Source organism: Penaeus chinensis, chromosome 36, assembly GCF_019202785.1.
Source record: "Penaeus chinensis breed Huanghai No. 1 chromosome 36, ASM1920278v2, whole genome shotgun sequence".
NCBI classification, from domain to species: domain Eukaryota; kingdom Metazoa; phylum Arthropoda; class Malacostraca; order Decapoda; family Penaeidae; genus Penaeus; species Penaeus chinensis.
The window spans coordinates 21,781,287-21,807,336 of record NC_061854.1 but is presented as its reverse complement, the minus strand read 5'-3'; the positions used below and the strand labels follow the sequence as shown (position 1 = coordinate 21,807,336).

General features: G+C 39.9%; 1 protein-coding gene across 1 annotated transcript in view; it reads left to right on the top strand.

Moving 5' to 3' along the window:
* The window catches only part of LOC125044663 (E3 ubiquitin-protein ligase MYCBP2-like), a 100,520-nt gene extending 79,066 nt beyond the window's left edge, over nt 1-21,454 (top strand). The window contains 17 exon segments of the mRNA XM_047641460.1: nt 237-387; nt 516-740; nt 957-1,071; nt 1,161-1,357; nt 1,506-1,679; nt 1,786-2,058; nt 2,209-2,354; nt 2,731-2,971; nt 3,539-3,778; nt 3,923-4,084; nt 4,233-4,442; nt 5,047-5,232; nt 7,165-7,272; nt 7,463-7,672; nt 17,221-17,494; nt 18,089-18,168; nt 18,170-21,454. Of these exon segments, the coding sequence (XP_047497416.1) occupies nt 237-387; nt 516-740; nt 957-1,071; nt 1,161-1,357; nt 1,506-1,679; nt 1,786-2,058; nt 2,209-2,354; nt 2,731-2,971; nt 3,539-3,778; nt 3,923-4,084; nt 4,233-4,442; nt 5,047-5,232; nt 7,165-7,272; nt 7,463-7,672; nt 17,221-17,494; nt 18,089-18,168; nt 18,170-18,205 (3,028 nt within the window). The 3' untranslated portion in view covers nt 18,206-21,454.
* The last annotated feature ends 4,596 nt before the right edge of the window (nt 21,455-26,050 follow it).

The following is a 26,050-nucleotide window of genomic DNA, read 5'->3' as shown; positions in this document are numbered from 1 at the left end:
TTTGTTTTTTCATGTAGAGCTGAATAAAAGTGTTTTGTTATGAATATGCAGAATGAAAGAGTTCTTGTGAATATACATGGGTTATTACTTCTCATTATTACTCCATATAGTACAAGCAACATACTAAATGATTAGGAGGGGTAGCTGCAGGGAAAGAAATGAACAGTGAGAGTTAGTTTTTGATATTTATAAAGTTAATATTGAGTGACTTAAAAAATTGATCTTTCTATCCACAGGTGCTGGGGTCTGCGCTTCACTCCAACAGATCATGATTTCCTCCATCAAAGTCATGTATTCTCTAATATCTCGAAGATCCTTTCGCGGTCAGAGGAGGTGTTAGGGGCAGGGGAAGAGGGCATCACGTCCATGTATGAAAGTCATGGGCCGGTTAGTTAGCTCTTTTTTTCATACAAAAAGAAAACTAATGCAATATAAAAAAAACTAATTCAATGTTACATGGCATGATAATAATGTAGCCTTACAGCTAATCATAAATGCCTTGCACACTTGTTTAGGTAACCAGCATGGTGGAGTGCCTGCGTGACCTCATGAGTGAGTGTGAAGTCCGAGCTTCAAGTAGACAAGCCATGGTTCCATCTCTAACAGACGCATCTACAGAGACATTTTGGGAGTCTGGGGATGAAGACCGGAACAAGACTAAGGCACTCACTATCACTTGTGCTGCGGCAATCCGCCCACAGACAGTTTACGTCCACATTGATAATTGTCGGGATCTTGGGGTTCGTATTTGCTTTTGAAGCTTTGGTTCATGTAGGCTTTGGTAGAATTTTTTTTTTTTTTTTTTTTTTTTTTTTTTTTTTTTTTTTTTTTTTTTTTTTTTTTTTTTTTTTGGCAATTGCCTTTTAAATATATTTATTTTAGATGTATTGATTTTTTCTGAATATTGTAATTATCAAATGATATTGGATGTAAGATTCTATTTTTTCTTTCTTCAGAATAAAGTGTCAAGTGTAGTCTTCAAGTGTGGCCCCAGTGGAGATGACATGGTTTTAGTGAGACAAGTTGATATTGAAAGCAGATTCAGTGGATGGATTCATGCAGTTCTACCACGTAAGATACTTTTTGGTGACTGATACATGAGTTTCCAGATAGTCAGCTTCACACTGTTTATCATTATTAATGCAATCATTTCCATCCAGATGATGTAATCACAACCATAATTGTGGAGCTCAGAGGACCAGACCAGAGCGTGCGAGTGCGGCAAGTGAGAGTCCTAGGTGGCGAGGGAGGGGAAGGCTCAGGCTCAAGACCACTACGTCAGCATTCTCCCCTCACCATCCAGCATAGGGCCTGTGAGCAGGAGACACTAAAGGTGTTCAGGTTGATTACTGGACAGGTGAGTGGTATTCTTGTATTCATATTCAAATGTAAAATTGTGTTTTGGTGCCTTGACTTGGATATGGCATAATTTCCAGACTTTGTTACCTCTCAACTTATTCAAAATGTATAGCGAGAGTTCTCATTGATTTTTATACATTTTTCAGGTGTTTGGCCGCCTCATCATGACCGCAGAAGGTGGCAACAAACCTGCTGAGGGAAGTGATGGAACTGCAGGTAACATTGAAAATGTGGATGAGCAAGACCACAACAATGACCTCCGAGAACATATGGTCGGCATCCTGTTCTCACGATCAAAACTCACACACCTCCAAAAACAGGTAAGACTACATCTGTTCAGTGAATGAAGCTTTATGAAGCTAGTAAAACATTACTCCTATAAGTATAAGTTCTAAATGGTTTAACAAACACGTATCAAATTTCCAGGTTTGCTCACACATAGTGCAGGCCATCCGCAAGGAGGCCGTGAGAGCAAGGGAAGAGTGGGAGTCAGGGCTCAACTGTGGAGGCCTGGGCACACCTGCTACACCTGAAGAGGGACAGCACAACCCCCCTGACACATACTGCTTTGAGATGCTGTCAATGGTGTTGGCCCTCAGTGGCTCTGTGGTAGGCCGGGCACATTTGGCTCAGCAGGATCACTTGCTGAAGCACCTGCTGTCACTGCTCCACACAGGGTCAGCTCGTGTCCAGAGACAGGTTAGTTGAGTTAATGGATGAGTCAGTGGAAAATAGCAATGTAAATATAGCAAGGATGATTATCAGTGAAGTAGACACAAGGGTTTCTAATATCAGAACATAATTAATTAGTGCAGGTATAATTTGGGTAAATGTTAAACTCTCCTCCAGGTTGTGGCTCTGTTCAGACGCATGCTGGCTGATGTTCCCCCTCAGTCTCTGGCCTTAATCTTGGGAGTAGAATCTCTCCCTGCTCATGATTATGCCATCCTACATGCTACATCCAAAGATGAGGAAAACAACTTTGATATTCACCAGTAAGTCATTTCTTTTGCCAGTGTGACACTCTGTATCTAAATCTGCTTATCTGTTTATATATACACACTTGAATCCTTAACCCCATGCTAACGGGAACAGCTATAGTCATCATGAGATGTGTCCGCTATTTGCCTGGTATGGCTCTAGCCATCATGATTCCTTGTACTGATGCACTAGAGCTTCCCATGGTGGGCTTGCCAAGCCAGCCACATGCATAAAAAATTAGGGAGATTGCTCAGACAGTTTCCAGTAGAAATGTTTGACAGCAAATATTTGGCCTGGCTTCACTGGATTAATTTTATTCCTAGTTATTTTCAGATTTTTTTCTTTGATATTCTTATATTTTCCCATTATTGATTTTTATGCATTCAACAGACAAGGAATCTTGGATGTGTTCCTTGCTGTGATTTCAAAGGCTCTCACAGTACAGCTGAAGACAAAGGGTGGTGAGGGAGGAAAATCTGTTGCAACACAAGGGAAGGGAGCAGTCACCTCTGTCTCTCTGGCCAGCACCATGCCCACACCCCAGGCTAACTCCCCTCGATGGTGGCTGCAGGGGTCAGCCACACAGAAACAGGCAGATCTCATCATTAGCTTGATAAGAGACATGACCACAGTAAGATTTTGGAGTAATTAAACCCATTTATGCCAAATGATTTTAAAACATTGTAGTGCATCAATTATAGTTAGCATATAATTAGCCACAAGGTGGAACAAAAAGCTCTGGATACATATTTTATAAATCATATATGCCTGGTGGCCTACATGTAGGATACTATAATTTCTGCATTCTTGTATAAATATTAATGAAATAAAAACTTTCAAATTATAAAATAAGTAAGATACACTCTTCCTGTATTATTTAATATTAGATAAAAAATAATACACAGAAATATATATTGACATATTACCTGTAAATGGAGGAAGTAAAAAAAAGAATTCATCTTTGAGATGCTGTGCAGCACACCCCAATACATCCTGATTGTCCAGAGAGTCAGTACCCAAGAAATGCCAACAAATTGCTTTTCTATTATCTCATCATTTTCTAAGAATATTTTAAATAGCAGACTATATATAGGATGTCAGGTATAAGGGAATTAAGTTATTTTTTAAATCTTTAAAATGTTGGTTAATATTCTATTTTTGTTAGAGATTTAATGTAAGTTTTTTTTTCCCCAAACAGGGCAAACTCTCAGACAATTGGGCAAAGGTCAGCAAAGGTGCAATTGCTGAGAATATTGTGAATCTAACAAGACTCAGTGAAAGTGACAGGTCATGTGCAGCGTCATGCCTGGCTACACCCACACTCTGGCTTGCACTTGCATCCCTCTGTGTGCTCCATCCAGATCATGTGGATGCCCTCTCCTCCCACCACTGGCAGGCCACCACATCAACAGGGGATCCACATAACCCAGAACCACGGGTAAGTCCAGGTTCCATGTAGAGAAATTGATAAGTTGTGTATTGTGTATAAGAGTAGTGTCTTGTTGCTTTGATGTTATAGACATAGTGTTGTCAAAAACTATCAATTTATGAATGATTTTTCTTGACTGTATATCATACACAGCCAACATGTGAAAACCATGATGATGGGGAGACTCCAGCCATGATCCTATGTGAAGAATGTAGCAGCAACCTGTGTGGCGAGTGTGATCGAATCCTCCATCTGCACCGCCGTACAAGGCACCATCACCGCACTGTGTTCAGACAGGAGCAAGAAGCCATTAAGGTAGAGACTAGCTTTCCATTTAGTAGATGCTACCTGCTGTGCATGGATGAGAGTAGAATGAATGTACAGAGTTGGTAACTTAGTATGTTCCATACTTTACCCAATTTTCCATACCATAATGCATTGCTTTATTTTTAACACTGATCAGGTGGACTTGCATGAAGGCTGTGGAAGAACAAAGTTATTCTGGCTTCTGGCCTTGGCTGACTCAACCACCCTAAAGGCCATGTTAGAACTACGTGGGGAAAACCAGAGATCTCGTGGCTCTGTAGCAGCATCAACTTGCAGGTTTTGTGGAGCACCAGCTCAGTCATCACTCCTGTCTCCTGCTCCTGTGTGCCAGGATTCTGATTGCCAGGTTTGCAATTCGAGTATTATTAGTGACCTGCAAAAAAGTCAGATCTTAAACCAATGCAAAAAAAAGAGTAGGCTTGTTTATGGTCCCCTTTAGATTTTCTGTAACATACAGATGGCTCCATGTGTGCTCAACAGCAAGGAGTCTATCAGTTGGCCCTAGTGACCAAGCCTGATTTCCCCATTCCTTGAATTGGCGGAAAAATGTGTTTTTCTTTCCAGTACTACTAACATTGTTATAATTCTTATTGATATTATGAGTATTAAATTGTTATTAAGATATTAATAACATCAAAAACAATAAAATAATAGAAGGGAATCTTTTTAAAAAATTAAGGAAAATGGTAAACAGATAAGATAGGTAAGACTAATAGCTGACTCCTTGGTGACTAAGCACTTGTAGAGCCATCTATGTGTAGAGACAATGTATAAAACTTTTATTACAGTGGGCATGGCATTGTAGTCTTGCCACCTACACCCATTGGGTTAAAGAAGACTGCATATCAATATTGGTTCATACAGTATTTGTGTACAAATTTTTGTAGTTTTATTTTGCATATATACACAAGTAATACTCATTTGATATATGTTTTTTTAATATCTCACAGGAGTACAGTCGGGAAGCCTGTGTAAGAACACATGACTGTGGCCATCTGTGTGGAGGACTGAAGGGGGAAGCTTCATGTCTGCCTTGCCTTCACGGATGTGCCAATACTCCCTCACTTAAGCAGGATGCAGATGACATGTGCATGATATGCTTCTCTGAGGCCCTATCTGCTGCTCCTGCCATCCAGGTAATGGGAAAGTTTGTACAGGAGTTAATGTTGTGCTTGTAATACTGGTTAAATCTCCCAGTTTATTTGCTTTTCACAAATCAAAGATCAGAAATGCCAAGTTTAACTTCAGAAGTATTAGAAATATCATTAACCCTTTGCTTGATGGTTGGTATGTATGTATGCGCATTGGCTTGACTGGATTCCTTTGACTGGATTGGCTTGACTGGATTCCTTGTTACACCTATGCCACATGTGCAGAGCCAGGTCTAAATTGTGCACACTAAACATTTGTTAATTTGTCTGGCCATCATTGCAGTAAATGAGGAGTTACAGCCTCTCAGAAGTAGGCTTTCAGGCATGCTTCTGTCTAGTTCACTGAAAAATCATATATGCAGCAACCAAAATCTGAAAGATAGATTTCCCATGCTTCTAATTTTTCTCTCAAGGGACTGGCTCCGTACAGCATCCACCATTGGATTAACAATCTTAAAAGCCCATTATTAGTTATTAACCCTTAGCCTCCACATGATGTGGGGTTCAAATCATGACTGACTTAGTTGAGGCTCCGGGTGTTAGTATGATGTATGCATTACATTTTATGCTGATCTTTATAAGGTATCCTCTTGCCCACATCACAAGTCCTGGGACATTGCCTGAGGGAGAACAGGACATGCAGTGCTCTGATTGGTTATTGTTTTATATAAAAGGGGTGATAGTTAGCACAGTTCATTTGCTTCAATGTCATGGACAAAACCATTGTGTTCTCTTTCCTCTGCTGTAAACCAGTAGGTAACCTTCACTCTAGTTTACATTAATCATCCTTGTGTCAACTACTGACATTGTCATATGACAATCTGGCAGTGTGACTGGGAAATACTGAAGCCTTGGGAGCAGCAACCTTCTGTGTAACTGCAAACAATCTCTTATTTCATAAGAATAGAATTGTAAAAAAAAAAAAAAAAAAAAAATCCATTCCATCTTTTACCCAAAATGTAACACACCTGATTTACTGAAATGGACTGTAATATACATAATCCCACTGCTACTACAGGTTCTATCTATCAACTAAAATGTATATCATGCATCTCTGAATATGCAAAAACATTTAGATCATATTTTGGATACAGATGATACAAAAAGAAATCATATCACTTTGTTGGTGCAGCATGGCCAGTGTGACACTCCAGCTATGTCTGAAATAGGTTCTGGAGGCAATCAGCCACACATACTTCCTGGAGCAGAGACCCAGCACACCCCAAATTCTCCTGAAGGCTTTGGGCTTACCCTTAATAAAAACACATCCTTCCGTTGGTTTGTTGCCCAGAAGCAAAAAGGCCAGATCTTTCAAGTTTCACTAAGGCAAATTTTGGTTGTAGGCATTTTAAGAGCTCAGTTTTGCATGCCAGAAAATGTACATTTTGTTGTCAAATATCTGATATGAAGAACATTGTATAGTGCAAATTTGAAAAAATTCAGTTATTTATCAGGTATGAATGAAAATGGGAATAGATTATTACATTTATGTAGATTATTTATTTCAGTCATATATAACTGAATGTATAGTTAAATGTATTGATAAATAGGAAGTTTGGCTTTATGAAATATGCCAAACAGAATTACTGCTTCACATTCATCATATGGGGTTAGTGTGGGTGTGGTTGAAGGTAACTTGTCAAACAATACTATATATATTTGTGGATATTACATACATCTCATTCATAACAATACAGGTAGCTGAAAAAAGCCTACCAGATTTTGACAGGCCTTTCACGATCTTGATAGATAGAACTTTAGGGGCTAAGGGAATAATCTATGTTTATTTCCCCCCAATATCAGGAAGTTTGATTCTATAAAGAAAAACATAATATTTTATGCCATTTTCCCACTCTCTGATTTTGTTAGTTTTTCAAAGGGTATCACTTAAAATTGTAAATATTTTCTTATTCACAGCTTGAGTGTGGCCATGTGTTCCATGCACATTGCTGCCGCACAGTGTTAACAAGGCGTTGGCCAGGACCACGTATCACTTTCACCTTTTCAATGTGCCCAATCTGTAAGGTTAGTAAGTCTGACCATGGAATAGGATGGACTTCTCATCTTATTTTACAATATTGATTCAGATATTTGTAATAGTAGTAGTAGTATTTCTATTGCTATTCTGCTATATATAATGAAATATATCCCTTCGTTTATAGTCTCAAAATAAACAACTTCAGTTTGTTGCCTAAGACCTGTTATCCATCCCTAGGTTCGCATAAGCCATGGGGTGCTGACAGAGCTGCTGGCCCCAATCTCAGCCCTATTTGAGGACGTCCGGAGAAAGGCTCTCATGAGGCTGGAATATGAAGGCTTGCACCGAGCAGAGGCCATTTCCACCCCAGGTGCACGGTACTACAATGATCCAGCTGCTTATGCTATGGACCGTTATGCATATTATGTGTGCTTCAAATGTAACAAGGTAACTTGAGCAGTTTAAGTCATGACAGCTTCCTGCTGTGATTAACTGTTATGTTGTTATTATTAATATCATTACTATTGGTTATAGCAGTGTAACAGCTCATATAATTTTGATGACCATTCTGCAGTTGCAATTTGCCCCATTTAGATTAACCAGATTTCCTTTAATTTCGAGCTTGAAGTTGACATTGTTTGAAGTATTTTAATTTTTTAACATGCTCATTTTAGTTTGTATATTTTTTTTACTTAACATTTACTTTTCAATAGCAAGTCTCAGAAAAGTATAAACAGCAAAATGTAAAAAGGTTATGTGTCATGTTATAATGAAAGTTTCATATAGTTAAACCTTTGGCAGTAGTAAAGTGGTAGTAGCTGTCAACCGCTGCCCCAAAAAGCCTGATGGCATCATAAATTGAAAGATACCAGGGGATGATCAAATCACCATAGAGTTTGGCAAGTTAAGTCAGTTTTCAAGGGAAGGTGTCTACCATGCAACAGACAGGAACAGGAGTAGCTTGCCCCACACAGGTCCTTGTAGACAATTAATAATAATAAATAGATACATATGTTAGTTTTATTCCATTGGTGTTTGTGTTGTAACATGCTGTCTGTTTTATTTTGCTTCTAAATTACCCCCTGTGTGCAAGGAATGGCCAGGGTTACCATCCACTGGTAGCAAGGGATTTGAACACAGGTCATCAAGATTACTAGACGAGATCGCTACCGCTGCACCACACAGCAGCCTTTGGGAACCCCATAAGCAGAGGTCTGTCAGTCCCCATGGCATGAGAGCTTATTCCAGCAGTGAGAATAGCCTCCTCCTCCAGGAGATTGAGTATTTCTGATCATTGATATCACTACTCCAACCCACATCGCTGGATATAGTACAGTAAAATGGGTACTGTGGCCAAGGAGATTGCACTCGCTGGAGGATCCTCCAGAACTGCAGGGTTTCCCAGAGTGCCAAGTCCTGTGAAACCAACCATAAACTGATTGTGGCTACCCTATTGGTCCACTTCAACCCCCCCCCCCCTCCATCTTTCCAGTGTCCACCCCACTTGGATAGATTAAGGGAGAATTGTGCTTGGAGGTTCACTACAGGCACCTCTGATTGATTCACAGGACCAGACATCTTAATGGATTCTGGATTTCCTTTAACCCAAATCCTCCGGGTCGGCGATCCCTGGCTCTACGGGCATTTCCGGGAGGCTACCGCGTAGGCCTAAACTCATATTCCGGGGATTTATCCCGCGGGGTGGGGTACGCGCTACGCACACATAGCGCGGGATTACTCCAATGCTACTTGGTTTTACTAAGATTGATGAAAACTGTATGTGTAAAATCGAGAATAAATCGCTTTTTGCGACCTTATATTGGAAAATGTATTGAATTTCTCATCTTTTTTACTCTTTTATTATATTATCCTTTCTCCATACTGTCCATATCAGATATTATAGGGGCACAGCTTTTGTATTATGGTTTTATATCATGTTCATTGATGAGGATGCGAGGTTTGGTTGACATAAACAAATTTTTAGATCAGATTTTTATTTTTCATTTCAATTTGCATGGTAAGGGGTAAAACAAGGGGGACATAATGCGACATCGCATAGCCGACAGACGAAGCGAGACATGGTCCTTTTTCCTTTCGTCTGTCAGCAGTATTTGCAGCGGCGATACTTCCCACCATCATTTTCTTCGATAGTGTGGGTCATATTGTTGGAGCGGGGCTGGGAAGGTGACCGGGGAGATCGCGATGGTGTTGCCGCTCGCTGAGGTGTCACGCTCCTTGTCCTCCTCACCTTCAACCCCGTCGGCCGCTGCAGCAACTCAGCTATAAGCTGGACGCGGAATTCCAGTTGTGTCATTTTTCCGCCCATCCACTTATGCACTGCATGCGCATTTATTATAGCCATATCCAGCAGGTTGTAAAACAATTTCACATACCACTTATTCGTTTTTCTAGCTGCTGGATATGACTGAGCTAGCTGGTCGCTTATGTCCACTCCTTTCATCCCTTTGTTGTAGTCGACTATACTCAGAGGTTTTCTTCGGACCTCCCCTCTTCTATTGGGTGGGAGGTCGACCATCTCATCTCCCCTGTGGATGGTCGACAGGATGTTGACTTGTTTCTTGTCGAACCATGACATCGCCAACATCCCTGCCCTCGAGGTCCTGATGTCGACTTCGCCCTTCTTCTTCACAGATAAATCCTTTGGCATGAACTTCCTATTTAGTCTTACCGTGCCGACGGTCTCTGTCTTCCGGGACTGTAGGTAGTGGAAGAGGGTGGGCGAGGAGTACCAGTTGTCAAGGTACAACTGGTACCCCTTTTCGAAGAGACCTGCTTCATGCATAAGGTCTACGACTGCCTTCATGCTTGCGGGGACGTCACTTCGGTCTTGCCCCATGTAAACTCGGAAAGCCGAAGTATATCCTGCTGCCTTACCGTCACTGGAACATAGTTTGTAGACTTTCATGCCAAACCTTGCTCTCTTGGACGGGTTGTACTGGACAGCATGATGACGTCCCCTGTAAGCCCACAGTGACTCGTCGACAGCTATCTTCTCCTCCGGAGTGAAGACTTCCTTGAAGGTCCTTTGCAGCGTGTCCATTACAGGCCTCAGTTTCCACAACCTGTCGTCTGCTGCTGCTGGATCTTCGTTGTCACTGAAGTGGAGGTTCGCTGTCAACAGGTCATACCGATCCCTCGTCATAGTCTGACGGAAAACAGAGCTGTTCAAAAGAGGATTATCACACCAATAATGCCTGTAAGAAGGTCGGGGCTGTACACCCATTAGAAGACGAAGACCTATGTACTTCTGCAGCTCCTCTGCAGTGCTATCTTCCCAGGCCTTCATATGCGACGATTGGTGTTGCGGGTGCTGCTCAGCGTACAAGTTCGTCTGGGTCTCCAATGTCTGCCAAAGGTCAGGGGGGAAGAAACAGTCCAGGATCTCCCTGGGCGTTGAGTCCTCCTCAAGTCCCAGTTCCTCCTTCAGGCCTGGAGTACCGCAAAAGCCGTGGCGACGCGGCACGTTCTCCTCCTTGAACCAACCTTTCCAACCCTTGGACCCAGGGGCGTTGCGGGCGGCATGGCGGCGGGCGTACTCCGACAAAGGCTCATCGGAGTCGATGGAGGTGTCGTGGGCAGAGACGTAGTCAAGAGTGACTTCGTCCCGGTCCAACTCATCATATGTGCAGTCACTATCTGCATCGTCCCCGTCGTCGAAGTAGTCAGGATCGTCTACCTGATCCTCGTCCACTTCTTCCTCGTCCTCCCAGTCGGAGTCTCCGAGCAGGGGAACGGCAGGCACTGGAGCGACGACGGGTTCGCGGGATGTCGATGGCTGAGGCTCACCCACGTCCGTGAAAGACATGAAGCCTTCACGGGCGTGTGCTCCCCTCGTGGCAGTGGGCGCTAGTAAATCGCTTCTGCGGCCAGATGGTCGGCCAGCAGAAAAGCGAGAAGCACGAGCGCGAGAAACTGTGAGAATACGAGGCATGTTCAAGGAACAGAGGTCTGGCTAACAGTGATCTTAGTCAAAAGGTAAGGTCATAGGAAACCTCGTCACCGTCAGATTTTTAGCCGGCCTCGTTTGTATAATTGCATACGACCTCGTTTCCAGAAGAATGCTTGTTATGGGGTAATGGGGGAGGAGGAATGAGGGATCTCCTCAAGAACGAATCTCCGTCACCTCCGTAGCTGACTTCGTTTGTGAAGATAGCAAAAATGACTTAGTAACATTGTTCATGTATTTGTCTTACATAATAGTCTTTATACATTTATATGATTATGATTATGTAACAATATAGAGCCTCATTAGCATGTATTCTCCAAAAATGAATAGAGATGTAAAACGTTATTGAAAGGTGAGTAGGGAAGTCCGTAGATTCGATGTTTTCTTTTATAAAAATTCGCGAACAAATGTAAAACGCGAAATAATCAATTTTGGTGTGGCTGAGAATGATTTGCGTCATCAGATAAGTTTGTATATATCACCTCGTCACCATCACCTTTTTAGCGTACCTCATTTGTATTATTTCCAGCACAAGATGGGGGGAAGAGGGGGGGGCGAAATGTGGGGATGGGGGGGACTGGGGGGAACAGGGAGGGAGGATGGGGGCATGGGGGGAAAGGGAACTCAAGAACAATCTCCATCAGTTTTGTGGGAATGGAGTGTCCAGAAAAAATAAAAACGTAAAATTGAGACCGTCATCACTCATGACGCCCGGCAGCAAGGGTGCCGTCACCTATCATGACGGCCGGAACATTGGCCAGTAAGGTGCCGTCATCTCTTCATGCCACCCGGAGGATTTGGGTTAAATGGGAAATGCGTGATGCAGCTTAGGATTCCATTGACCAGTGCCAGAAAACAAGGCAGAAATTCATCTCACAGGAGACACTTGAGCCCACAGAGGCATGTCATATGGTTTGACTGAATGGTGCTCTATATTTGCAATGTTCCTTGGCGTGCAGTACATGGACACTGCTGAGAATAGACAAGGAACAGTACATCAAGAAGGTTGTGTCGTAGCAAATGACCTTCATCCTGCCTATCAAATCCTGAGAAAGCTGAACTCCAAACCCTGTTTGCAGTCTGCTCAATGGATGGACAGATCATCTCAGATCATGTTGGGGTTTCAAAATGCTGGGCTGAGTATTAGGAGCAGTTTTATCAGGTTGACCCTCCATGTGTCAGTTCTACCCTACTCTGACTGAGGTTAGGATGGCAATCTTTAAGCTGAAGGGTGGCAAAGCAGCGAGCATATGCAATATTCCTACTGAACTGCTAAAGGCAGATGGTGAACCTATGGCTTGGGGCTTGCATGCTGTCCTGACTCCCATCTGGCAGTATAGTACCATTCCCCCAGCCCTGTTGAGGGACATGGTCAGCCCTCTCTGATAGGGGAAAGGGAATCAATGGCACTGCAGCAACTACCATGGCATTTGTTCAGCCTACAGGGAAGGTTCTTGCTCACATTCTTCTTAGACATATCAGAGACTACCTGCTAAGGAACCAGAGACAGAAGCAATCTAGATTCACTCCCTGGTAAGTCTACAGTAGACTGACCATATTATAGCACTTCTCGTCATTATAGAATTCCGTCATAAGTTTGTTTATGGGCTGCTTACAACAATTACATTGACCTGAAGAAGGCATTTGACTTGGTGCACTACAAATTGCTCTGGGAGATCCTGAGATTTGCAACAGAATTCCAACAAGGATTATTGGACTAATAGTAAGCCTGTATACTAGTACAGAAAGGGCTGTAAAGTTTGGTGGGGGCCTGTCTAGCTTCTTCCCTGTTAACCACATGCCACTGGGGAAGATGCTGTGCTCTTTATTTCTTAATTTAATGTCTCTGCACATAGATCGCTCTACTAGTGCTTAGCCATGAAGGAGTCATATTTTTGACTAATGCTATGAATATTGATGGTGTTATTTTTATTATAGACATTATAATTACTATAATGTTATAAACATTAATAAGAGCAAAATATGGTGATCTAAAATATTTTCATATATCAAGGAAAAGGGTAAACAGGTGAGACAGACAGTACTCGTAATTGGCTCATTGGTGACTTAGTACAAGTGTAGCCATCTATGCGTGTAAAACAATTAATAAAGCAAACTCACAGTGGGCATGGCATGTACGTACATGCCATGCCCATCGGAATTGGGTGAATTCAGGAGTAAGACCAGGCTTTTTGTCCTTGCACCAAGACTTTTCAACACTTGCATGGACTGGATGGGTAGAGCTGCTATCCAAAGCCACTGTGGAGCAACACTGGGCAATATATATATATATATATATATATATATATATATATATATATATATATATATATTTATCTTGACTTTGCTGACAATGCTGCAATCCTGTCCGATTCTTGAAACACAAGTAGTGGTTTTTGATGCATTTAGCAATGTGGCAAATGTGAGTCAAGCCCCTTCCCGACAGGTCACAATGTGAAGTGTCAAAACAAACCGCTCGATTTGTGGCGTGCGGCTGGATGCTGCGGCAACGCGCCAAAACGCTATGAGCCGGTGATTCGTCTTGATGTACCGAACTCCCGCGCTCAAAGTCAGCATGCTCCAGACCATAGAGGTTTTTTTTTTTAGTTTTCTTCACCCGTCATCAACGGGCTTGAGGTCTTGTGGACCAAAATCAAGATCCAGGATTTTGGGAGCCTGCTAGAACCAGTTCAGTCAGTACATGCTAGGGCAAGAACATTAAAGTCACAGAGATTTGTAAAGCTCTTGGTAGTGTAGTTCATGACTCTTGGCTCTCAAACCAAGAAATCAGTAGACAGATTGGCTTGGTAGTAGGTGCCATGAACTCAGCAAGAGTATTTGGAGGTTCCAGTATGCAGAAGGACCAAGGTACATGTCTTCAAGGCCTTGATACTTCAAGTTTTGTTGTATGGACAAGTCCCACCTTGATGCTTTTCATAACAGGGCCATGTGCTGAATCATAGGGTACAGTTAGCAGAACTATGTGTCCAACCAGTGGTTACACGGTAAGAATGGCATAGGGCCTGATCCTTGGAAATCTAATATCACCAACTTGGGCTATACAGGCACCTAGATTGACTCTTCTTGAGGCAACCCTGGGTGGAGGAGGCCTGTGGGACGTCCTAGGAAGTCATGGGTTGGGCAGATTGACCAGACCTGTTGCAAGGAGTCAAAGATGAGGACCTGCCTGGCAGCTCACCATTAACCCCTTAATGACGGGAGAAGAAAACTTTTTTAAAACTCTACACTCTGGATATCAATGACAACGGGCCAACTTTGAGTGCAGGAGTTCGGTACATGAATCTGAATCACCGGCTCATAGAGCTTTGGCACATTGCTGCAGCGTACAGCCACACTCCACAGATCAAGCGGTTAGTTATGACGCCTCAGGGCATGACCCGTCGGAAAGGGGTTAACCCAATGCCACCGGAGAAAATTAATAAAAAATGGGGAAAATGCTGTGCTCATTTTTTATATTTTTGGTGAAATGTCTCTGTGGCTAGTGCTTAGCCACAAAGGAGTCAAATAGTATACCTTATGACCTTATCTGATTGGATTTGGCAGGAAAAATGTAGTTTTTACTAGTGCTATGAATATCGCTGGTGTTATTTTTATTATAAACATTATAATTACTATAATATTATAACCATTAGTAACAGCAAAATAAGATAACGTAAAATATTTTCGTAAGTGAAAGAAAAGGGTAAATGGGCGAGACAAGCAGTACTTGTAACTGGCTCATTGGTGACTTAGTACAAGTGCAGCTATCTTTATGTAAAAACAATTAATGGCACGTATGTACATGTCATGCCCATTGGCATTGGGTTAAGGGATCCTCATGGCTGGAAGCAAAGGGTGGATGCAGATATGCCCCTTCATCAGTCAGCTCCAATCATTGATTGACTGATTGGGTGATAAGATGTCAGAACATACAGTTCATCAACTACTTTCATTTGGGACAACATAGGGGTGGATGGCAAGGGTGGAACCCATCACAAGTTACCACCTGATGTTTAAGGGGACTGTACTTGGGGAGGGGAGGGTGTATACATTTACACATGAAATATGCTTTCAATCGAGACTTCCTGGTAATATGCTGTAGCTTTTAAACAGATCTGGATGGTTACCGAGTATGAAGTACTAATGTTAAAAAAGACAACTATAAATAATGATAATACTTTGGTTTGGCTTTGCTGTAACAGTTGGTACTAGTTTTGATATCCATTGTAAAGGGCACTTCAATACAAAGGGCATATATGAGTTTGTTTGTTTGTTATAAGAGAGATGTAGATTATTTTATAATGAAAATGATAGTATACAATGATACCAGTCTAAAATCAAAACTATATCAAATTTTGAAAACCAGTCTTATGCTTCATAAGGAGTTGAAACAACAATTGCACCTTTTTTCATGCATTTCCAGTAAAATGTTCAGCCTGTGGACACTACCATAGGCTGTAAATATGTAGATATACAACCCCACCCAGCCGCCCAATAATTTTTATTCACCTATTGGCAAAAATAATGGGGTCAAATGACTGAATGCAAACTATACTCATTTACCATGTTGAACAGATTTTTTTTTATATAAATCATTAAAGAAAATGAGTTAACCTAGGGTAACTAATGATTTTTCCTTTACATAAAAATGTTTTTAGTCCTATTAAATGAGGATGATTAAAATGCTTATGCATGATATAAACCTCCTTGAAAATTATATATGATTAAATGCATTTATTTAATGTTTCAGACAGGAATATCTATTTTCATATAAAAAAAAGGGGGGGGGGGGGGAATAAGAGGTCCTATACAAAATATGATCCCAGTTGAAAACAATAACTATGATTGACTTTGCAATAGTGTTATTGCAAAGCACATTAACTTATTTTATATATATATATATATATATAAGTGTATATATATATATATATATATATAAATATAAATATAAATATTTTTTTTTTTTTTTTTTTTTTTTTTTTTTATATATATATGTAATATATATATATATATATATATATATATATATATATATATATATATGTGTGTGTGTGTGTGTGTGTAAATATATTTATATATATATTTATTTATGTTATATATATATATATTTATATATATATATATATTTATATATATATATATTTATATATATATATAACATCATTAAGTTTAGTAAAAAGATAATAGAGATAACAGAATTTGGCAAGAGTCAAAATATCAAATGGCCTTGTTCTTGTTTCTTTGTTTATATAAGTTCTGGTACCATCCAGCATTCATAATTTCCGTGCACTTTGAAATCAGAATGTGCATGGTGTGTAAAACCCAAAATTTTGAATTTTGTTAATAATATTTTTCGTGTGTGCCCGGCTTAGAAGCCACACACTTGGCAGAGCGGTTGCTCACATAAGCCAAATGCCTGGATTTTTGGCCTTGTGATTGCCGTGAAGCATGCGGATCCATTGGGTTAAGCATAAAATGCTTGATGCATCTAGGAGTCCATTAGGTAGGATAGCCTCACCAGGGACTCTAATTTGCTGAAGTTTGGAAATTACACTAGTCACTAGTATAGGACTGGTCAGTGCTGAAGAGGGCCATGGAACAAGATTTCAGGAATCTTGATGAGGAGACTTGAAGGCCATAACTTTTTGCCTTGCCCATCATAACCCAAGAAAAAATAATGCTAAGTGTTTCCTTTAGGGGACTGCGGAGCTCAAGTTGCTTTTTCTTTTTACTAGAATATCATATATTTTTTTAGTTGTTATTTTACTTGTTTCATTAGTTCAAGCAAAAAAAAATGTGGTTAAACTATAGTGACAATTGAGGTGAAGCTAGCTGACTGCCTTTTTTCCTGAGATTTCATGACAATGTAGGGAAATAAACTGATTCATACATGTCTAATGAGCTTATATCTTCCCTTCAGTGTGCTAGCACTCAATCTCACCAAGTTGGCATACTGGCAACCCGCATTTTCTCTTTTGCCATATAAGTATAGGGGCATTCACTTAACTGGATGTCTTTCATCCTACAGGCCTACTATGGAGGTGAAGCAAGATGTGATGTAGAAGCAGGGCTTGGTGATGAGTATGACCCAAGGGAGCTGGTTTGTGGTGCCTGCTCAGATGTCTCCCGTGCACAGATGTGCCCCAAGCATGGCACAGACTTCCTTGAATACAAGTGCAGATACTGTTGCTCAGTAGCAGTGTTTTTCTGTTTTGGAACAACACACTTTTGCAATGCATGTCATGATGATTTCCAGAGAGTAACAAATATTCCAAAGACAGAGTTGCCACATTGTCCGGCAGGTGAGTTTATAATTATTTTGCCTTGTTGTTATAAGTACTAGTTTATGTCAGTTTATGTTTAGTATGTGTATTTAGGAATTGTTTTCTTTCCTCACTTTCATTCTTGTCATTCTCATTAGAACATTAATTACTATTGAGTTTCATAGAAATAAACTATACATTTGTACATTAGTAGTGTACAGCATGTCAGTAACTAACAAAGTTTCACACAGCAATTTAGAAAATTATATCCAACAAGTACATAAGTCATAATATGTGGAATCATAGTAAAATTAATGTTCGGAGAGAGTACATAAAATATCCTGAAAAATTACTTTTTTAGCATTGTAATCTGTGAACATTTTAGGACAGGGTTGGATTTTGGTACAGGTCTTCTGATTGTTATTATTATTATTGTATTCTACTTTAGCCAAAAAATTCTGTGCATTCAGTAAATTCACCAAAGTGAAAACTGCAATTACATGTGGAGTCTCAGTGAATAGAAAAAACTTTGAAACAAAGACTGCCCTCACCTTCTGTTTCTATTTTATTTATTGGTTTCAGTATATGCCATATATATTTTGCACTGATTCTTTCATTCCTTTGTCTTGCCAGGTCCAAGAGCCCAGCAGCTGGAGGGGGAAGAGTGTCCACTCCATGTGCAGCACCCTCCAACAGGGGAAGAGTTCGCTCTAGGGTTGTGGCGTTTGTCGCAATGCTCACACTTTCTAATGTGCCATCAGTGATCTGTATGATCTTTTAGTAATTTTTTCCCCTTTTTTTATGGTTTCAATTTGGAAATGATGTTTTTCTTTTTGTTTTGTTTTTTCTGTTGTTTTTTGTTTATCTAATGCTATAGATTTATAAATTCCCTTTGTGATCAATGGGTTAGTCTATTTTGATAAGACAGAGATTCATGTAATTTAATATATTGTATTGAAAATCAGTAAATGCTTTAAAGACAAATATGAAACAATGCAGATGTGCTGTATATATGATATAAGATGTGCTGGGAATATAGAAAAGAAATGTTGTTATAAATCCAAGCTGTAATTTTCACAAGGCTTGGTAATGAATCTGCATTTTTTGTACAATTGATTTTCCTCTTGATTTCATTCACCACAATTAGGTTGGTTTTTGTTTGGGCTTTCTTTTCAACTTTTATCTTAATATAAAAGAATTCATACATATGATTAGATAATGGAACTATATGGTATATATGTCTTTGTAAATAATATCTTTACCTTTGTAAATGGTCTGATTGCAGCAGCATTAGTCTCTGGGAGCAGGAACTGTTGTGCTTATTCTTGTCTTCACTCTCTAACTTAGCACAAACAAGTCTCGAACAGAATCCCTGAGCATTGGTTTTATTAGAATTTTTACCGCAATTTTACATTTTGATATTGCAGTGTGGGAGTGGTTTATAGAAATATAACAGTAGAGTAAAACATTTGAGAGAATTGTAACAGTCATCATCAGGGTAAAAAAAAAAAAAAAAAAAAAAAAAAAAAAATGTACAGTGCATATGATTTTATGAGACTGAAAAAACATATTTATTGAAAATTTAGATATTGCATTTTATCTTCACACCCTAGATGGTCTGTTATGTAGGAGACTTCAATTTGGCATCTTATTATTTATATTGTTTTATTTTCTTTTAATGACTGAAGCCAATAATTTCACATCTTTCATGACTTGCTTGTCTACTTGTCTTTCCCTTCATTAGTAAGCACTAGTTATAGTAACCAAGCAGAGAGATTTATTTGTGATACGGTCACTTTGTAATGTTTTTGGGATGAGAGAAAACGTTGTGCATTTTAATGATTTTTTGCCTTCCATCAAAAGGTTTTCATATCATGATATTAAGAGTATATATTTAGTTAGTGAAAGTAAATATTTAAGATTGTGTATAAAGAACTAAGATGATAATTATGAAGTTGTGATTTTTTATTTGTTTTTCACCTTTGCGTTTTGATACTTTAATTTAATACTGCACATGTTGAGCATTCATAGTTAAGTTGGAGAATTATGTTAAGTTATTACATTGCAGTTTGATATTTCACATTTTAATAAATATTGATTTTTTTTTTTTTCTAACAATTTTTAATATATAATTAGACACTATTACTATGATGGAGATTACTGTTAACTTCATTGTTAAGTATTCTTTTTATCATTACCATCATCTATCATTATCATAATCATTACTTCTTCATTATTGCTGTTAGTGATTCAGACATTTCTTCAGCATCTCTGTCATCATCATCATCATTTTCTTCATCTCCATTTTCATCACAGCAACTGCCATCCTAAGCATATTATTTCCCATTGATATTTTTTTCCTATATTGTTAAGTTCTGTGTCCTGCTTATGCTTTATGGGAATTATATTTCCAATGCTGTTATAGGTCACTTGGTTGTGATAACCTTTTGATTGTGCTAAACAACAAACACAAAAACATATGAGATTGTGAGAAAGTGAAGAGCAGCAATCTTGCATTCATACATTTATTATGGATGCTAGTTAGTGTGCAATTGTGCTACACACACACATACAGACAGACAGAAACAAAAATATATATACATGTACAAATAACCGTGATTTTATCGTTTACTCTGTATTCGTTTTGTTCTTGAAAAGAATTTAACTGGATATAGGGCATTTGTTTGTGAGTCAGAATTGCATGGCAGGATTACTTAGGTCTTTAGAGTATAGTTAACAATAATTCCTATTAGCACCAACATTCCTACTGTGATGTATGGATGTGTTATGTTGAAGAATCTCGCTCCCTACATTTGTTATGTGCACTATGTATTTATTATAGGTTAGATCCCAGTTATGTGCGTGCGTGTATGCTCTTGATGCTATTTATCAGTCCTGTGGTTTGTAAGGTCAGAAGATTCAGATCTTATGAATATTGGTGTATATGGGTCTGTGTCACTAGGTATATTCCCCTGTGCTGAAGTAATTTGCGTTAAGCTTGACTATTTCTCATAATTACATTAAAGGAAGAAAATCATAGCTTATTGTTGCTTACCTCAACATTATGGCCTTATTAGTGTTGATTATCTTTCCTTAATTATGGTGTGATAAGAATATACAAAACTACTGACAGAAAGGAAATTCTGTAGACTACTTGATATTTTCTCAGCAATGTTTAGTACTAAATTCCGTATGGAAAGATATCATGATAGGCAATCAGATATTGGTACTGCAGGCATATTTTGTATTTCAAGTACACATTTTTGGTATATTCAAGTATTAGGTGTAATCTTTATTATATGTGATACCTTAATAATGTACACACATTAGTTTTGACAAGAAATATTCCCAGTTCATATACTTGTGAATATGGGGTGTTGTATGTAAGGCAAACAATATCTTTCTTTGCAAAGTAGAAGATGTAATTATTTCATGTGTTTTAATATTGTTGCAATGTGTATAAACAGTATTCTTTAACTATGAAATGATCTAGTCCAGGACAAGAGCAACAGGTTACTTTGGCAATTTTAAGACAATGAATAAGCAGCATTACACTAGGTGGCTTATTCCTCAGTTTTCTTATTCAGTTGAAACATTACCTGTCTGTTGATAGTATTCAAATAGTAACATGTAAAGCACTTTATATTAGATATCACAAAGTTTCCTCTTGTAAATGGATTTGACATTTAAATATACAGACACTTGAATGGGTGATGATTTTGACCATAGAGACAGGTTGTGCATAGAGATTTTGGAAAGTCACCTGATGTGACAGATATTGTAGCTGACAGTAAAACATGACATAAAATGGTTAAAGCTCAGTTCTTATGAGCAAATAGGCCTCTGTGGTATTTTGTTAGAAGTTCAATTAACCTTTTAAAATGGAAACTTGCCATTTTTGGAACTTTTTTGTGATTTTTAGTTTGAATAAGAAATTACATAAACCTTGCCATTATATAAATTCCCTATTGATAAGTGAAAATAAACTTATACAAATACTGAAATTTCTTTATTCTTCCTTAACCGTAAGGGGACCATCTACTTTTTTGAATGACTGAAAATTAAGTTTAAGATTAGTTTGAGATAACCACAATTTCAAGGGCCTTTCAAACAGCTCCCTTAAGCTTGCAAAGCCCTCCCATGAAATATGGGAGAATTTTTTTTCTTGATGTGTTTACCCCCTCAAATCACTATTTTTGTCTTTCTCGTAAAATAACAATGGCTAAATAATAAAATGTAATTTAAAATATTTTAGTGCTTATATTGTTCAAACAATTTTGCATCTATGGAAACGGTCTCTTGTTATTTTATATGTATTTATATATCAGGAAGTATTTGACATTGTTTAATATGAATTTATTTAAAAGTTATAAGAAAACACACTGATTTACCTCATAATGTTTATTGATAATATCCCACAAAGAGGAATCTGGCCATGAAATAACTCCTTTCTCCTGTATTTTTTAAAATGGAACCCTCCTAATCCCTTGCTGATTGGACCTCGGCCCTCACTTCAACTAAATTTTCATGGATCTTTTCTTCTTCCCCTTTCCTTTTCCTTTTCTTCATTCCCTTCTGTCCACTATCTAAGCTGTGAGAGCCATGCTGAAAGAATGAAAGGTTGACTTTGTGTCAGTCATGAATGGCCTCCAGGAGCCATGGACATGTTATTCTCATGGTTAATCGCCTTGCCCTTACCCCTCATGGGGACCCTGAGGGGTAGACTGTTTCTTCTCAGGCCTCCGGGCTAGTACAGTGGTAACGTGTCGGCCTCTCATCCGAGGGGTCGGCGGTTCGCGCCCCGCCCAGGCACGAGAAGTTGCAATTGTCGCCTGGAGGTTACTGCTGTGACTGGGCACCACGGCGGGTAAGGACTAAGACGAGTCAGCACCAGCTGACACACGATAGCGAGTCGGCATTAGTCGACACAGGCCGGGCTCCCCTCATTGGCATAGCCCGGGCAAAGCTCAGCTTCGCATATCGGACTTATCCTTATGTTTCTTCTCCCCATATATGTCAGTCTAATAATGAAGATTTTTTACCCTTATTAGGGGCATTAAGTTTTGGTTTCCTGACCCCTGCCTTTCCTTTGACTATGGCTCCAACCACTGATAATAATACCTCTTTCTCAATGTTTGCTGTCATCTCTATCCATTCTGATTCATCCACCCAGGTTATTACTCAACCTTCGGAATACACCCCTTCTCTCCCAACATCCTCCACCCCGTCTTTTACTGCATAGTCTGCTTCATTGTCTTCCCCCACCCCCTTTCTTCATCCTCATTGTCCTCTTTCTGACAGTACTACTTCTCTCCATACCACCCCATCTTACTCCTGCCCTTGTCTTACTGCTCCCACCTCTGCAAACCTTATGCGTACCCTTTTTGGCCCAGCCAAGTGGGATCTTTGTGATTCCACCTACAGGCCCATACTCTGACAACACCCTTCTCTTCCAACCAAAAACAAGTAGGTAAAGTTTCCTTTTGCAGTTGTTTCAATCTTTCACGTCTTGTCACAATTACATCCGAGTCCCAAGTTCATGCATTATCTTCCTTGACTGACCTCCATGGCAAACTTATTCCTGCCCAACTCCTCCCTTATTACTTGTACCAGAACTGTTTCCATCTCCCCAACTGATTGTTCTGTCTATGACAAGGACTGGCCAGACTGTGAACGTGATTTGTTTACATGCCTTGTTAAGTATGATGCAGTGGCAGTTTAGTGCTACATTATTCCTCCCAGAGGCCAACGTAAGTACTACACGAATATTGCAAAGATTAGCTTCCATAGACATGACCTCCCCCATGAAGTTTATATTGGTGGAGTGTCCCATCCTGTCCGATAATATCGACCCCTTCCTCATCCATGTCAAATATGTTGGCCTTTTGGCCACCCATCCAAACACTGTCACTCCACAGCCCACTGCCCTCTATGTGCCCAACCTAGTCATGACAATCTAAACATTCCACTCCATATTCTCATACCACATCCTTTCCTACATCCACCTCTCCTGCTCTTTGGACATCTATTCCCCCTTTTCCTCCACATAAGAAAACCTTTGTTTCTCAGACTTCCCATCCCAACTTCCCTCCAGTTCTCTTTCTAACCCATTATCATTACCACTCCTATCTGGATGCTCACATGACTCCTTTGTGTCACAACAATGTTCTTCTCCAGATCCCTCCCCTCCTGACATTCTTCCCGATACTTCACCACCTTCCCCTGTTCCCTTATCTCATTCTCTGGGTTCTTCTACAACTACTTACCCTTAGATTGTTTCATAATTTCTCTTTCGCAGTTTTCCTCCCTTCCTCAGACACATACTCTCCATTTAATCTGATCGCCCCATACCCTTAAACCTTTCTCCTTTTACAAATCCCCACTGTATTCCATTTGCTTCCTCTCCTTATCTTTTTCACCACTGTTCAATCCTAAAGCTTTCTGCAACTTTTGACATCAAACATCTTATCCTGATTAACTCTTTTCCACCTTTTTTGCCACAATATTTTACCATAGTGCTATATGGCCTATGATGTCTAGCACATTTATTTCTTCTAACCATTAACAGCATTCTAAAATGGACACTTTTGTTTTTTTTGTATGTAGGCCTTTGCTCTCTTTAAAAAAAATTATAAATGCTTATAAATGCACCATTTGTTTAGTTTACATGCTAACATAGATTTTAAAAACTCATCTTTCTTTCCCAAGCTCCATAAGTAAATACATATTTTTTTATATTGCAGTCTCAGTGAACATGAAATGATCTCTCATCTGTACATCCCCAAGTTATGATTGACAAGTGGGTAACTAACTACCATGGTGTTTTTGTGGCTATGGAGTTACCCAAAAGACAAGTAGCACCACTCTCTATATTCATATCTATGTAGGTACAAATAAAAATATATATTATATTTACTTATCTTGCAATTACCAATAGGGTATGGGCATGCACCATAGCATAATGTATCACAAATACCTATTTCACAGTCCTTTTGTAAATAGATATATTATCATTGAAAATAAGTCAAAACTCAAAGCAAGGGATGAACAAGCAAGAAACGACCAAGTAAAACATTGAAAAGCAATGATGTTGGTTGATGGATATTTGCATGTAATTTTTTACCTATAAAGATGGACTGGAGTCATTTAAATTTTAAACCCTACCCCAATCCCTTGCCCACTGTTGCCGTCGGGGGGGGGGGGGGGGGGGGGGGGGGGCTTAAGAGACGGAGACAGGGCAAATTACCAGTTTTTGTAGGGTTACTTCCATTTTTTTTAGATTTTAGGTTTGAGGTAACTCGTACTTTCCCCCTCATCCCATGCCCCTTATTGTCAGGAAACAGGCCCAATGTTGGGGACCTCCCCTACCATGGGCCCCAGCTCCCCCTTTCCTTTTCTTTTTCCTCCTACCCGTTCTGTTCACTTTCCCAAGATGCCTGGCTTTGGGTCAGTCCTGAACGGCCTCAGGGAGCTATAGGGACGGTATTCTCGTTGAGTTATCAAGGCCTTACCCCTTATGGGGGGGGGGGGTTAGGAGATGGAGACAGGCCAAATGCCAGAGATCGCCCCTCCCTTGGGCCTCATCCCTTGACTCAACAAATTTTGCATGGTCTTCTCTTCCCCTCTCCTTTTCCTCCTCTTCTCTAACCCCTTATATCCACTTCCTAAAGTGTGAGAGCTGTGTTGAAAGGATAAAAGGCTGTCTTTGTGCCAGTCATGGACAGCCTAGGGGAGCCATGGTCACGGTATTCCCCTGTCTAGCTGTCTTGCTCTTACACCCCATAGGGACCCTGAGGGATGGACCATTTCTTTCCCCAACATACTCCAGGCTTACCATAGACAGTAATAAATATTTTGTACCCTTATTAGGGGCATTGAAGCTTGCCCCTTTATCAATTAGCCCCACTGATTTTACCCCCCCCCCCCCCGGTTCCCTGACACCAGGCTCTTTAGGTCAGGCTCCTTTGACCATGACTCTGAACCCTACCATTACCCTCTCCTCAACACCTACTAACACCTCAGTCCAGTCCAAATCATCCACCCAGGTCATTACTCAACCTCCAGGAAACATTCCTCCTCAGTCAACATCCTCTACTGTATCATCAACTACCTGTTCCTCCCTACTTCACTCAGTGCCACTCCCTCTTCCTTATGACCCTGTCCTTCTATTACCCCCACCTCTACAAATCTTTTGAGTACCTAGTTTAGCGCACCCATTTACAGCCCCTTATTCTGACAACATTCTCCTCTTCCAACAATGCCTCCAAAACAAGTAGACAAAGCTGCCCTGATCATCCCTGCCTTGTCACAGTTGCATCTGAATCTCAAGCTAAAGCATTATCAACCATGACTAACTTCACTAAGAATCCCATTCATGTCTAACCTTATCCCTCCCGCAATATTTGTGCCGGAACTGTCTCCATCTCCCCGACAAATTCCCAACAAAGATTGGTCATGTTGTGAAGAAGACTTGCTCACCTGCCTCACGGACTATGATGCTGCACCATTCGCCCTAGAGGCTGCCGTGAGTCCTCCACCAATATTGCCAAGATTGCATTCCGTAGACATGACTCCACTTTCATGGTCATTTTGACG